The 14,173-nt window shown below is 50.1% G+C and overlaps 1 protein-coding gene across 2 annotated transcripts; it reads right to left on the bottom strand.

Annotated features, from left to right (window-relative positions):
- Positions 1 to 9,580: 9,580 nt before the first annotated feature.
- LOC119324082 (probable trehalose-phosphate phosphatase 1) lies at positions 9,581 to 13,887 on the bottom strand. 2 transcript variants are annotated; one of them, XR_005156763.1, is made up of 12 exons: positions 13,807 to 13,887; positions 12,564 to 12,726; positions 12,039 to 12,478; positions 11,799 to 11,939; positions 11,627 to 11,698; positions 11,342 to 11,443; positions 11,174 to 11,230; positions 10,916 to 11,017; positions 10,579 to 10,797; positions 10,388 to 10,480; positions 10,151 to 10,302; positions 9,581 to 9,956 (listed from the first exon to the last, which is right to left on the bottom strand). XR_005156763.1 is itself a non-coding variant. In XM_037597826.1 (11 exons), exons 3-11 carry the CDS (start codon positions 12,318 to 12,320, stop codon positions 10,252 to 10,254), a joined length of 1,119 nt encoding a protein of 372 aa, XP_037453723.1. In that variant the 5' UTR covers positions 12,321 to 12,478; positions 12,564 to 12,726; positions 13,807 to 13,887; the 3' UTR covers positions 10,016 to 10,251. The 2 variants fall into 2 exon arrangements, 1 of the variants encoding a protein (XP_037453723.1); XM_037597826.1 differs by lacking the exon at positions 9,581 to 9,956 and having other exon boundaries at positions 10,016 to 10,302.
- Between the last annotated feature and the right edge of the window lie 286 nt (positions 13,888 to 14,173).

The following is a 14,173-nucleotide window of genomic DNA, read 5'->3' as shown; positions in this document are numbered from 1 at the left end:
CTAAGCCTTTACTCGAATCGTTTATTGTCCCACCTCAGCGTGTTTAGCGAGGCGGTTTCCTTGGCACGTCTTGTCAAAGCAGAGATCGTGTCCCCTTATTCCGGGATTCTCATCAATACAGGCGTGGGTAACCCAACTGTGCCATTAACCATGGCGCTTGGGAGATAAGCGAGTTTTACCAGGCTGGTGGGGGTACATAGTTTTGTCCGCCCATATAAGGGGATAAGGATCCACCCTTTCCATCTACGCCTTCTTCCTCCTTTGCTTATCCATCTCCGCGCACTTGAGCTCCAGCGCCCAAGTCCGCACTTCCCACCTCGACCTTCTCCAGCCATGTCCGGAGCGGGAGGCAGATGGATGGCCTCCTCCGTCACGGAGGGGCACATCAAAAAGTTGAGGAAAGCCGGATACTTGCCCAACGACATTGCGCACCGGCTTCCAGACGAGGGGCAGCTCATCCCCACCCCCAGGCCCCATGAGAGGGTGGTGTTCCTCCCCCATTTCCTCCGCGGACTAGGCTTACCCCTCCACCCATTTGTCTGGGGGCTCATGTTCTACTATGGCCTGGATTTCCACGATCTGTCCCGAAACTTCATCCTCAACATCTCGGTGTTTATCATCATGTGCGAGGTCTTCCTCCGCATCAAGCCCCACTTCGGCTTATGGCTAAAGACCTTCAATGTCAAGTCGAAGGTAGTGGGCGGCCGGCAAGCGGAGTGCGGAGGCGCCATGGTGGGCAAGATGCCCAACGTCACATGGCTCGAGGGCTCCTTTGTGGAAACCATCAAAGGGTGGCAATCGAGGTGGTTCTACATCACCGAGCCGCGTGACCCTGAATGGGCAGCAGCCCCCGAATTCCAATCTGGCATCCCCACATGGCTCACCTCTTGGAAAGAGACGGGCCTGTCATGGGGTAATTTGGAAGAGGTGACCGGACTCCAAACCTGCGTCCAAAACCTAGTGGACAAGAAGGTTAAACTTATCAACGTAGTCCAGGTCATGCTCTTCTGTCGGATCCTCCCGTGTCAATGACGGGCTTTTAACTTGTGGGAGTTCGACCCGGCCCAGCACCAAACTCTGTCCAGGCTCTTTGACACAACGCACGAGGACGCCTGGAAGGTGCTATTCAAGGGTTCCGAGGTTCCCCCTCCCATTACCGAGGATCGCGGATTCTGTGCGAAGTGCCAAGCCAGCGCGGTAAGCTTGTTTTACCCTTTACAGGATACTTGTTTTTCATAGTTTGACTCTACGCGGGATCTAAGCTCCCGCTCCTTTGACAGGACTGGAAGAAGACGTCCGGACAGATTGACTGTCTGGCTCCTTTGCCCGAAGGCCCAGCAGATGCACGCTTGGCGAAGCTGCTGGTCCCGGCACCTCACGTGGTACCGGAGAAGAAGGCCAAGAAGAAGGCCACGGGAACTCGAAAGAGTTCCCGGCGCCTGGTAGTGTCGGATTCATCGCCCGACGACCCCGAAGCGCACTCCTCCCCCAAAGACGAGGAGGAGGAAGAAGAAGCCTCTCCCCCTCCAACGGGGGGAGGAAAGAAAAGGAAGGCCGCCCCAACTGGGGAGGCCGGAGGGTCCAAGAAGGGAAAGACCCTTCTTCCGGACTACTCCACCAGCGCCGACGACGGCGGAGAGGAGTGGCCATCCAGGGCCAAGCCCCTGGCAAAATTGTAAGTATCCAAATACCAGAATGACTCATGGCGTTCCTTTATTGCACAGTATCTTCTGACGCCGAATATAATCATGCAGTCCGCCCAAGGCCCGGCTTGACGCTTCATCGAGCGGCTCCCTAGATTCGTCGGATGTGAATATTCTTTCACTCCCGACTGCTACCTCCCCTCGCCCTGCGGATGATGCCGAGGTGGAATCCCAAAAGGGGCTAAGACAGGAGGAGGTGGTCCTGGAGGCGCCGCAAGGCGACCTCCCGGGCTCCAGGCGCAAAGGGGATGAAACCCCAGAGGGATCTAAGTCCAGCCATGGGCCGGACACCGCACCGGAACCTTCAGCGGTTCCGGAATCCGGCAAGCGTCCCCCTAGTAAGAAGGGAAAGCCTACGATGCCGGTGACCTCCGTCCAACTGGAGGCACCGGATAATTTGCTGGAGGTGCTTAACGGCGCCTCCATCGACGAGGAGCACCACACTATTATGAGTGCGGTGATCCGGAAGGTTCAGTCCGCCAAGAGCGGGCTGACGGAAGCCTGTGCCAGCCTTCTAACAGGCTTCGAGGTATGTATTTAAGATATGTAAAAATATTACTGCATAGACAGTAGCCCCTGATGCTCAGTTTGGTATTCGGAAAGAAAAGTTGAACTGAGGATCTGAAAAGATATACGCAAGAGTCTAACATAAGTATGTCAATATGGGAATGCAGGTTGCACTGCTGACCTCTGTCGCACTGACTGCGGAGGTCGATGCATTGAAGCAGAGCCTCGAGCGGTCCAAGAACGAGCTCGGCCTTGCCAAGAAGTAGCTTGAGGACAAGGAAGGTAAGTAGTACCTTGTATAATGATATAAAAATATCTGGTTGCAAATAATGACGGGACCAACATGAGTATTACAGGGGCCACAACCGAGGTGGCGACCCTGAAGGAAGCGTTGTCCAAGGCCAAAGACAATGTGGTCGTGGAGCGCACCGAGCGAGAAAAGCAGGAGGCGCGGGTGGCGGAGGTGCGGCAAGAGCTCCATGCTCTTGTGAAGAAACACGAGAGATTGGAGCTTGACTCAAAGACTCGAGAGTCTGAGCTTGCCTCGGCCCTTGAGAGCGCCAAATCCTCCAAGGCCGAAGCCCAAAAAGCCCTCTAGGAAATTGAGGCAATGAAGCAGATAGCGGCGGGTAAGTCATTCTTTATGCAAAGCAAGCACGTGAAAGTGAATTACTTGTTACTTACCCGAGTCTGGAGCTCTCCAGGAGCATTCGCAGATCTGCCCCGCAGTGTGTCCGATGCTGCCGCATTCTACCGAGTCGAGGAATGGAGCTCGACGGAGAAGGTGTTCTTGTCCCAGTATGTTGAGGCCGGACACCCGGTGCCCTTGAGTGACCAGCTGAAGCAGCTGGTCGAGCTCCATAAGGTAGCCGAACAGGCCATGAAGGGCCTAATAGTACGGCTATGACCTGGGGAGGTCATGCCCAGGAGCTACTTTGGGCTGGTGAGGCGGCTAGTGGATGCATGTCCACGGCTTGAAGTCATCAAGCGCTCCGTATGCATCGAAGGTGCCCGTAGGGCCCTTGCCCATGCTAAAGTACACTAGGGTAAGCTGGATGCTGAGAAGCTGGTGACAGATGGGCCACCGGAGGGGAAGGAGCATCGCAGGCCCGAGATGTATTATGAGGGCGTCCTGAAGGGTGCCCGCCTTGTGGTGAATGAATGTTCCAAAGATGTAATATTTGAGTAAACTCGCTCGTGTTATCCTGTGCGTTGAAGACCATTTAAAATATTACCTTCTGTGCGGCCGTTTATCAAATCTGAGAGATGGCGAGTCATCGGCTTCTACCCCCATGCCACGAGTGCTGGGGTGTTCGGGATAAACCTGAGCGCTCTTGTTCCCATTCTTGGGTCCTTCGAGGGAGGCGCTCAACACAACGAACAAGGCAATCGGACTATAATGATTTATCACTCTCACTTAGCCATAGAATTCTATAATTTTAAAATTCGTCGAAGCCCCTAGTATTCGAAAGACCGAGTTCGGGGCGCTATCCATACCTAGGCCGGACAAAGCCAGCTCCTCGCTCTAAGCGACATAAGTCTTTAGGGACTCAAAACCTCTCGAACAGCGACCGGCTCTCGCCCTATCATGACGGTCAGTTTTAGCTTTCTCTACTGAGGTGCTTAACCCAGCTCAACTAGGGCACAATCGTAGTAGTTCTCCCAGCGCTACCTTAGCCGATATAACGGAACATAAGGTACCAAAACATGGGAGCCGGGCAAACCCAACTATTGACCCAAGACATGATTCGGAGCCGATGCATATAATGCTATAAGTTCGGGGTGCCGCACTCGTGAGAGTGTTCGGACTTCTCACACCATATTCTGGGTACTTAAGCCCCTAGTGTATTGGCCGTACCAAAGTGTATGGTTGCATAATGTCATAAATGAACATATTTATAAAAAATGAGTGCAAAATAGACAAGAGCTATGTATTGTTTATTAAAAGGCTGCTGTGAAAGCAAAATGATACAAATAGTGCGATAAGCAAGAGATGGGATTATTTGACATGTCCCCCTCCAGGGGCAGGCTGCGGGACTTTTATGTAAGACAGGTATTTAGCTCGTTATAGAGACCACCTGGACATGCGACATAGCTTGTTGCCTCCCTGGCTGTTGCATCTTGTGTTCGGCGATTGTACTGCCGGACAGGCCTTCCGGAGAGTGGAGTCCTGAAAGTAAGAATAAAAAAAAGAAATGACAAAATCGGGAGCCCCTAGTGCGGTTGAGCCGTATTGTGGGTGTGCTGTGGTTGTGCCCCTTCCCTTATGCCCATGGTATTTCCAGAGTGTAATTATGTACGCGTGGTACTGGTTTTGCAATTTCGCGAGGGCTGGGGTTGGGGCCGCACTGCTACACTTGCTCGGAGCGTGCAAGGCGGTCTTGCTGTAGGTTACTCCGGGCGCGCTTGACGGTGTCCGGACGTTTAATAGCTGGACTGGAGAATTGCCTTGAGAGGCTACTTTGTACTTCCGCCGCAAGGGCCGCCGTATGCTCCTCCGTTCGGAGAGAGCGTTCGGTGTTTCCATTGACCGTAATGACTCCTTGAGGGCCTGGCATCTTGAGCTTGAGGTATGCGTAGTGCGGCACCGCATTGAACTTTGCAAATACGGTTCGTCCGAGCAGCGCGTGATAGCCGCTGCAGAACGGGACTATGTCGAAGATTAACTCCTCGCTTCGGAAATTATCCGGGGATCCGAAGACCACTTCGAGTGTAACTGCGCCTGTACAGTTGGCCTCTACACCTGGTATGACGCCTTTAAAGGTCGTCTTTGTGGGTTTAATCCTTGAGGGATCTATGCCCATTTTTCGCACTGTATCCTGATAAAGCAGGTTCAGGCTGCCGCCGCCGTCCATAAGGCCTCTAGTGAGGTGAAATCCGTCAATGATTGGGTCTAGAACCAACGCAGCGAATCCGCCGTGGCGGATGCTAGTGAGGTGGTCCCTTCGATCAAAAGTGATTGGGCAGGAGGACCATGGGTTGAACTTTGGGGCGACTGGCTCCAACGCATATACGTCCCTAAGCGCACGCTTCCGTTCCCTTTTGGGGATGTGGGTTGCGTATATCATGTTCACCGTCCGCACTTGTGAGGGAAAGCCCTTCTGTCCCCTATTGTTCGGCGGCCGGGGCTCCTCCTTGTCATCGCTATGCAGCCCCTTGTCTCTGTTTTCGGTGCTTAACTTGCCTGCCTGCTTGAACACCCAACAATCCCTGTTGGTGTGATTGGCTGGTTTTTCGGGGGTGCCGTGTATCTGGCACAAGCAATCGAGTATTCGGTCCAAATTGGACGGGCCCGGAGTACTTCTTTTGAATGGCTTTTTCCGCTGACCGGGTTTGGAGCCTCGGAATCCGGCATTGACTGTCGTATCCTCAGCATTGTCGCCGTTAATGTGGCGCCTGTATTTGTTGCGACGCAACCTGCCATTGTTGTCCTTGGTATCCGGATTACCAGGGCTCTTGGTCATGTTATTACTACGAGCTAGTCAATTGTCTTCTTCCGCGCAAAAGCGGGTCATGAGTGTTGTGAGGGCTACCATAGATTTCGTCTTTTCCTGTCCTAGGTGTCGGGCAAGCCATTCATCATGGATGTTATGTTTGAAGGCTGCGAGGGCCTCTGCGTCTGGACAGTCGACTATTTGATTTTTCTTGGTTAAGAACCGCGTCCAGAATTGTCTGGCCGATTCCTCTGGCTGCTGAATGATGTGGCTTAGGTCATCGGTGTCTGGTGGTCGCACATAGGTGCCCTGGAAATTGTCGAGGAATGCGGCTTCCAGGTACTCCCAGCAACCAATTGACTCTGTTGGCAAGCTGTTGAGCCAATGTCGAGCTGGTCCTTTAAGCTTGAGTGGGACGTATTTGATAGCGTGTAGGTCATCACCGCGGGCCATGTGGATATGAAGGAGATAGTCCTCGATCCATATCGCAGGATCTGTTGTGCCATCGTATGATTCGATGTTTACGGGTTTAAAACCCTCGGGGGTTTGATGATCCATTACTTCATCTGTGAAGCATAGTGGGTGTGCGGCACCTCTGTACTGGGCTATATCACGTCGTAGCTCAAATGAGCTTTGTCTGCTGTGTTCGGCCTGGCCGTATTTGCCATATCCGGCATGACGGTTATCGTTACGTGTCATGGGGCGCCCACGCGATCCGTAGATCGATCTTGTTTGCCTTGCCTTGTCCTCCAATATATCTCGCAGGTTTGGCACATTTCCCCGTGCCTTGGTATTTTTTGAGCGACGCCGGGGTGCGGCTTGAGTGGATGGCCGAGAGGCCTCTCTGTCGCGGCCACGAGGTGGCCGGTCGGCCGCGTCATGCGCTGGTGATGTAGGTTTAGGTGCTTCCTCCTCTAATCGGGGTAGCACCCTACACTTTGGGTAGCTCTTGGAGGGGCGTTCGAGTTTGTACTCTTCGGCCGTAAGGACTTCAGTCCATCTGTCGGCTAGCAAGTCTTGGTCAGCTCTAAGTTGCTGCTGTTTTTTCTTGAGACTGCTCGCCGTGGCCATAAGCCTGCGCTTGAAATGCTCTTGTCCGACGGGATCCTCAGGCACGATAAATTCGTCATCGTCGAGGCTTGCCTCGTCTTCAGAGGGAGGCATGTAATTGTCTTCCTCTACCTCTCTGTCTGCCGCTCTCTCATGAGGGCTGGCTTCTCCATCCTCCTGTGCTGAATCCTGCTGGAGGGGGTTGTCTTTGGCACTGTCCGGGGTGTTATTATCTCCCGTGCCGGAATCATTGTTTTTGATTTGGCGGGATTTAGAGCGGCGCTGCTGACGCCGGCGCTTAGGCTGCTTCTTGGAGGGGTCATCCTCCGTTGTTCCATCGCCATTCCCTTCTTTTGGTGTGTCCACCATGTATATGTCATATGACGAGGTGGCCTTCCAGTGCCCTATAGGCGCTGGTTCTTCGTCGTCTCCTGCATCGGCGTCCATACCGTTGATGTCTTCGGAGTCGAAGTCGAGCATGTCGGTTAAATCATCGACAGTGGCTACGAAGTGGGTGGTGGGTGGGCTTTGAATTTCTTCATCGTCCCCATCCCAACCTCGCTGACCATAGTCCGACCAGGGCTCTCCTGATAAAGAGAGAGACTTTAGTGAATTCAGAATGTCGCCGAAGGGCGAGTGCTGAAAGATGTCCGCGGCGGCGAACTCCATGATCGGCGCCCAATCGGGTTCGATCGGTAGGGGCGCGGAAGGTTCGGAGTCCGGAAAGGAGTCCGGCACCTGGGAGTCACGAGCTTCATAAAGGACAAGGCTGGTGTTCAGCTCGATCACCGTAGGGATTGCAGCCCCCGAGGCGGTGTCCAGCCACCCGTCCATGATTGGCGCAGTCGGCTCCGAGCTAAGGGTCGGAGCGGACGCTGGGGTGGCCTCCTGGACACTGTTCGGCGGCAGAGCTAGATCATGCTCATCGTGACAGTGCGGCGCGCCCGGCTGTGGCTCGAATCCGTTGAAGATCAAGTCTCCGCGGATGTAGGCCCTGTAGTTCAGACTTCCAAATCTGACCTGATGGCTAGGGGCGTAGCTTTCGATCTGCTCCAGATGGCCAAGCGAATTGGCCCGCAGTGCAAAGCCGCCGAATACGAAGATTTGTCCGGGGAGAAAAGTCTCACCCTGGACAGCTTCGTTGTTGATGATCGGAGGAGCCATCGGGCCTAAAGATGACGACACAGAGGAACTCTCAATGAAAGCACCAATGTCGGTGTCAAAACCGGCGGATCTCGGGTAGGGGGTCCTGAACTGTGCGTCTAGGCGGATGGTAACAGGAAACAAGGGACACGATGTTTTTACCCAGGTTCGGGCCCTCTCGATGGAGGCAAAACCCTACTCCTGCTTGATTAATATTGATGATATGGGTAGTACAAGAGTAGATCTACCACGAGATCAGAGAGGCTAAACCCTAGAAGCTAGCCTATGGTATGATTGTTGTTCGTCCTACGGACTAAAACCCTCCGGTTTATAGACACCGGAGAGGGCTAGAGTTACACAGAGTCGGTTACAATGGGAGGAGATCTACATATCCGTATCGCCAAGCTTACCTTCCACGCCAAGGAAAGTCCCATCCGGACATGGGACGAAGTCTTCAATCTTGTATCTTCATAGTCCAGGGGTCCGGCCAAAGGTTATAGTCCGGTCATCCGGACACCCCCTAATCCAGGACTCCCTCAACTACCTTATGGAGATAGAATATTTTGGTGAGCCAAGTAATGTCTATCTTATATTTGTAACATGAAGGATCTTGGTGATGCCTCATACTTTGCTTGTATTGAGTTTCGCCAAGATATAGGTCCAAAAGGAGTATAAGTTTTATTATGATGACATACGTTGATAGAGTACATAAGAAAATATTACGTGGTAGTGCTCTATCGCACCTGCTACTAAAGTCAAGGGCAATAAAGGTGGACAGTTTAGTGTCCAAGGAACCATTATGAACTGATCAGGTAATGTTAGTTCTTTATGCTTCAGCTGTCAGAAGCAATGTAAGTATTCAAATGTGAACTTGCCCTATTTATGATCGGGATAATTGGCAAATATAGAAGTCCAGAAATGGACCACTAGAGAAGCCGCGAAAAGTCTTGTAGATATGCAAGGCAATAAAAGTTTGCATGCTCACTAATAAGAAGTCCGATAACCTCGATATCCTCGGTTATTCAGACATTGTTTCTGCGAGGTGTGTGGATATTAAAGTTTCCACGTTATGTTACATCCTCACTCTCGCATATGGAGCTATGTCGTGGAATCCATAATGACATGGATGGCATTAGAAACAATGCAATTTACGATGTGGCATGTTAAGAGGCTATTGGGCAGGTTGTATGTCAAAGAAGTTCTATTCCCGAACTTAAGGTGGTAGACAATATTTATAAAAACCACCTACTGCATTATGAACACGCAGTTTTCTATGCGAGTAACAACAAGTCAAATGGTGTTGCCAAAACCATTGACAATATGTTTCATGTTGTGAAAGCTAGAATCCAGGATCAAGCTAATGATGTTAAGCATATAAAAATGATTTGTATGTATTACGGATCCATTTACCAAAGGCTCGCCACCCGTATTTCTGATTACGTTGCCGACATGGGTTAGGAAAGCCTTTTGATCCTGGAAATTAGGACCATCTTGTAAACCATCTCCCATAAAGTAGTATGTTTTTCATTTCGAGATAGAATTATATACTATAGGTAATGAGGTTCAGTGGCATCTCATTGGTCATTGTAACACTTTGCCTTGGTATATTATTTCTATTGAGAATGAGCTCATGATGTTTGTTGACCTTACGATCAAGGGGGAGAATGTTGGAATTTGATCTCAAGTCGTAACAGACCAAGAGAAAAGGGGGAGCTCTTCTCCACGTTTTGTGCTATGATCGGAGGCACACAGAAAGACAACTTTTGGTTTTGGTCCCTGTCTCTTAGCATCAAGTATAAAAAGAGGAGGTGGTGCCCCTTGGGCAATGACACACGCATACATGGGTTAACCCCCAACAAACTCCTAACTACCGATCCTAAAAGGGTGCATAAAGGGATCAGAAGGCCATCACCACAGCCGGCCACCGCAAGGATGTGCCGGCGGCTTCCTGCTGCTCTACACCGACCAGTCGCTGGTTGATGCCGGCCATCTCTAGTGCCGGTAGCCTTCTGGGCGTCTTCTACCTATTGCTGGCTACGTTCACGCTTTCGGCCATGGGCTATTCACTCGGTGCTGTTCCGCTTCGCCAACTATTCCCGTGTGCTGCATCGACTAGGGCCTGCATCAAGAGTATGGGATTTCGTCAATCACTTGTAAGTTCACACGCTACCGCACATGTATTGGTGTTCTAATCAAGAGATCCAGATCCAATTTATGTTAACCTAAAGCATTATGTATAACAACCAACACAGCCACCGATCAAATTTCTCAGTGGCAAAGAACATGACTAGCAGTACAAGAATATCAATCGACCTAAACGAATTAACAGGGGACGGCAACATCATTCGACCCTAGCTATGGTTTCCAACGCTGCAAAACTGTCGCCTCGGAAACTACAGTCATCTCCTGTTTGTTCATAGCGAGTGCTTCTTCCATCTCACCAAGGAGTTCAGGAACTCCATCACCTGCACGAGAACCAAACGATCAGGAATCCATTCTTTGAACAGAGCCAGCAGGAGCAGAGCACACAAAAACTAGAAAGAGTTTTACTTCAGACGGGTCCCTGAGCGAGTAGAAGGCCTCGGTTTCCTTGGGCGCCTGCGAGACCAGTATCCCGTATCCGCAGTTCCTCTCCCGAAGCACCTGATGGAACCAAGGGGAAGAAGACCATGAGCTTGCAGTTTACAGCCGGGCCAAAGATCCGAATGGACTGCACAGCTGCCAGAGAAAGAAATGGGAACCTTGAACGCGTCTTCGTCGGTGCGGTCGTCGCCGATGTAGATAGGGATCACTTTCTCGGAGTCGCTCAGCCCGAGCGACTGAAGCAGGAACTCGACGGCCTTCCCCTTGTCCCAGTCGATCACTGGACGAACCTCTAAAACCATTCGTCCGTTGGTCACTTTGAGACGGGGGAAGTCCTCCAGCACTTCGTTTACGAGCCGTGCGACCAGCTCCCAGTCCTACGATCAGGCAAAACTGTCAGGCGAATCTGCAGGTGCATGCCATCCATGGAAGGAGAGACCCAGAGAAGAGGCAAAAGGGAGCATCAGTCCAGTGCTTGAGGCGCAGGGTTTTTACCTTCTCGTCCACGTTGCGGTAATGTACAGACACGCAGAACTTGTTGTCCTCAACGCTTGCGCCTTCGATTCGGCTCGTGACTTCCAAGAGGACCTTGGAAACCTGTTGCGAAAAATACCCATTAATACAACACAAGAACCACTGAACTTTGCATGAATGGAATCCCTGTCATTTTCTGAAGTTTCAGTTTCAGTTGTCCCGTCGACTAAAGTATTACAGTTTGTCAGCTTCATCAGAGTTAAATAAGAAAAAGCGCACCTCATCGATCATAGGCAGAAAATCGCGAGCAGGTTGGAAGAGGTTGGCTTCTTTGCCCTACAAGTAGGGTTAAGGAACCGTCAGTATTGCACGCATATCATATTTGTGTTTATGCGAAAAGACAGTGAATTTTATCATCTCTGAAACAAATGAGCAGGAAATGCTCACCTTTTCAGCATTGCGTTCATAATGTGCTGAAGAAGATGTCATTATGTCCATCCCATGACTACCAGCATAGCAGAGTTCCTTCAGTTTTACGAATTCAAGAACCTACATAAATTGGAATGGAACTATCAAATTAACCAGGCATTAATTGCATATCAATAGGATTCTGAAATCAAACATGCATATATCAAATTAATCAGGCATATGATTGCATATCACTGGGGAGGATTCTGATATCAGTACAGTGACATGTGCAAAGAGTTAGTAACTTCATATAGTTATCAATACCTTCTTCCGGGACCTTCCGCTGACGATGGCAGCAGGGAAGTACTTGGCGACGTTTCTCACGGCAGCTCTCATCTAAGAAGAGAAAAATGTTATGGGACAACTATAAGCAGGTGCTCATTTGTTGATAACCAAGAATTGCTACTAGTAGTTTAAGCAGATTATTCTGATTTACCACAGGGGACATGACGGCTTTTTCAGGGTCGTCGACGATCGGAGACAGGGTGCCATCGTAGTCCAAGAAGACCGCAATCTTCTTGCCTTGTGCACTGGCTACGATCTGCTTGAAGGAAGCCAGAGCAGAAGGGCATTTTGCCTACAACGAAAGAGGCATATCTGTAAGTCTTTCTTCAGAAGAGGCATACTAGTACTACTAGTAGTACGTCACCCAAAAAGGAATCATGAAAAATCTTACCATCCATGTACTGTAGGCAGGATCTTCTTCAGGCAAGTTTTCCTCGCCGAAGACCACGTTGTGCTTCTTACGTGGCGACGAGGATTTCATAGCATCCAGCAGCCCGCTCACGAGGACCTCCTCGATCTTGCGCCTACTGACGTTTACGCCGGCGCCACCAGCGCCGGAGTAACCTCCGGGCCTGACTGAAAACGGCATCATGTTGGAAGGCAGCACTCCCATCAACGACTGGCTCATTGACATCGGATCACTGATGACCGGTGAGCCGTTGCTCAAATCCATCGGGTCGGACGAAGAAAAAGTGTGGTCAGTACGGTGGTCGTCTCTCTTTCAGCAGGATTTTCTTAGCCCACTGTCTTGTCGATGAAGAACCACTTCTTCAGCGTTTTCTTGTCACTGCAGGTGTGGAGGAAGTTCATCAAAAGCAGAATACCTGTGAACTGAGCAGAGAAGGTAGGATAGCGTTAGGCAAAGGGCGTCTGCTCCATGAGAAAAGAGAAGGTAATTCGGGATGATTTGTAGTACCTTGTCATGCTGAGAGAGATGACACATCTATATCACAAGACTGGATTGGCACATAGGAAAAGCCATACAAAGCCAGCTCCGTTTAACTCCAATGTTCAGAATGATGCAAAGGCCGGGGTTTCAACCTCCTTCTCGAAAAAACTCCGATATTCAGAAGGTGTCACTGCACGAATTAACCAACAAGAGGATCTTCTCAGTTACCCGGAAAGATCAAATAGCAGACTAGTTACTTCCACGACGTCGACAACCGCACATGGATCAAGTGTCAAGCCATGTTAAATCTGTGTCGTTATCGTGATAGAGGAAGAAAACAACATCCAGAAAAAGCAGAAGGGAAAGGGAAAATGTCAAAGTAAAAACTTGCAGATTGCTGGGTTGGCCTTAACTATGGTTAAGGTACGGTAAACTAATTGCCAAAAGAAATATGATACTTAACCTTGTACTATTAACATTTTCTGAAAGAATATAAACATCTGCAATGATATGCCGGCCCAATCACGGATGTCTGATGCCATGTGTGCTCTGGCCCAGGTGTTAATGCCTTGGTGAGTGTTTCTGTTTCTGTGCTTCTGAACTTAAGAACGGTAGGTAAACCTAACGCATCTAAATTCTGTACGCAAGTTTAGGGCGATTAAATTGCCAGAGGCGCGAATATGAGAAGAGCGATTGCGCCGCTATAAGCCATGACCGAAGCATAAGAACGTCAGCTCCTGTGTTGTAACCAAGCTATGATGGAAGCATGAGAACGTCAGGTTACAGCAGGTTCGTGGGAAAAGGCCAAGTTTCAAACATTTGACTTGACTATCAGTTCGGTAATTCAACCTTGTTCCCGACGACCAAATCTTCAGCGGGAGATTTGTAAGAAACGAAATAATTAATAGAACCTCGACAATACACACACTGCTAAATGCTATGGAGTAAAAAATATGCAGGACATTAGCAAATCAGTCTAGGGGGATTCAATGGTAATCAAGAGAAGGGGATTCAGTCCAATAGCAGGCTTTGGTCCCCTGGCAAATTGCAACCAGTTATCTGGCAAATTTCATAGGGGGAGAGAGAAGGACGAGGAAGAGTCCCCTAGGAAATTTCAGTCCAGCTTTGGCACTTGCTGTGCCTTTCGGCAGATGCATCAACACGAAAGGACTTGGACGAATACTCCTCAAGAACAAATATTTGACCAACCGAGCATTGCATGCGAGCAAGTAAACTAGGCGACTGGCTAGGAGAAGAAGAACATGCACACCTTAGTATGAAAGGGACTTGTATTGGACGAGAGCGGGGGTCGAACAATATGCGAGGAGAGGAAGGCGAGGAGAGAGGGGGAGAGTGGCGTCGATGCCAAAGACTATTTATAGAGGCGCTGGGAAAAAAAAGGCGAGAAAAATCTTAAAGAATTCAATGGCGCCTACATGTTTTTGTTACGCCATGTATTTGCTAGGTTCACTCGCGGGAGCCCACGCGATTTCAAACCCTTTTCTTTTTTTTTCATCCAGATTCATCGAACAGGGACACATGATATAACTAACTGTTGAGAAAGGAGTAAAATTAGATCAATTCACCGGTTATGGAGCACGTTGTCTCTCCTCACGTTGCACTACTATTCACTTACA

Source organism: Triticum dicoccoides, chromosome 6B, assembly GCF_002162155.2.
Source record: "Triticum dicoccoides isolate Atlit2015 ecotype Zavitan chromosome 6B, WEW_v2.0, whole genome shotgun sequence".
Classification (NCBI taxonomy): Eukaryota; Viridiplantae; Streptophyta; class Magnoliopsida; order Poales; family Poaceae; genus Triticum; species Triticum dicoccoides.
Note: the sequence above shows the minus strand (reverse complement) of the source record. Positions and strands in the feature narration are given on the sequence as shown.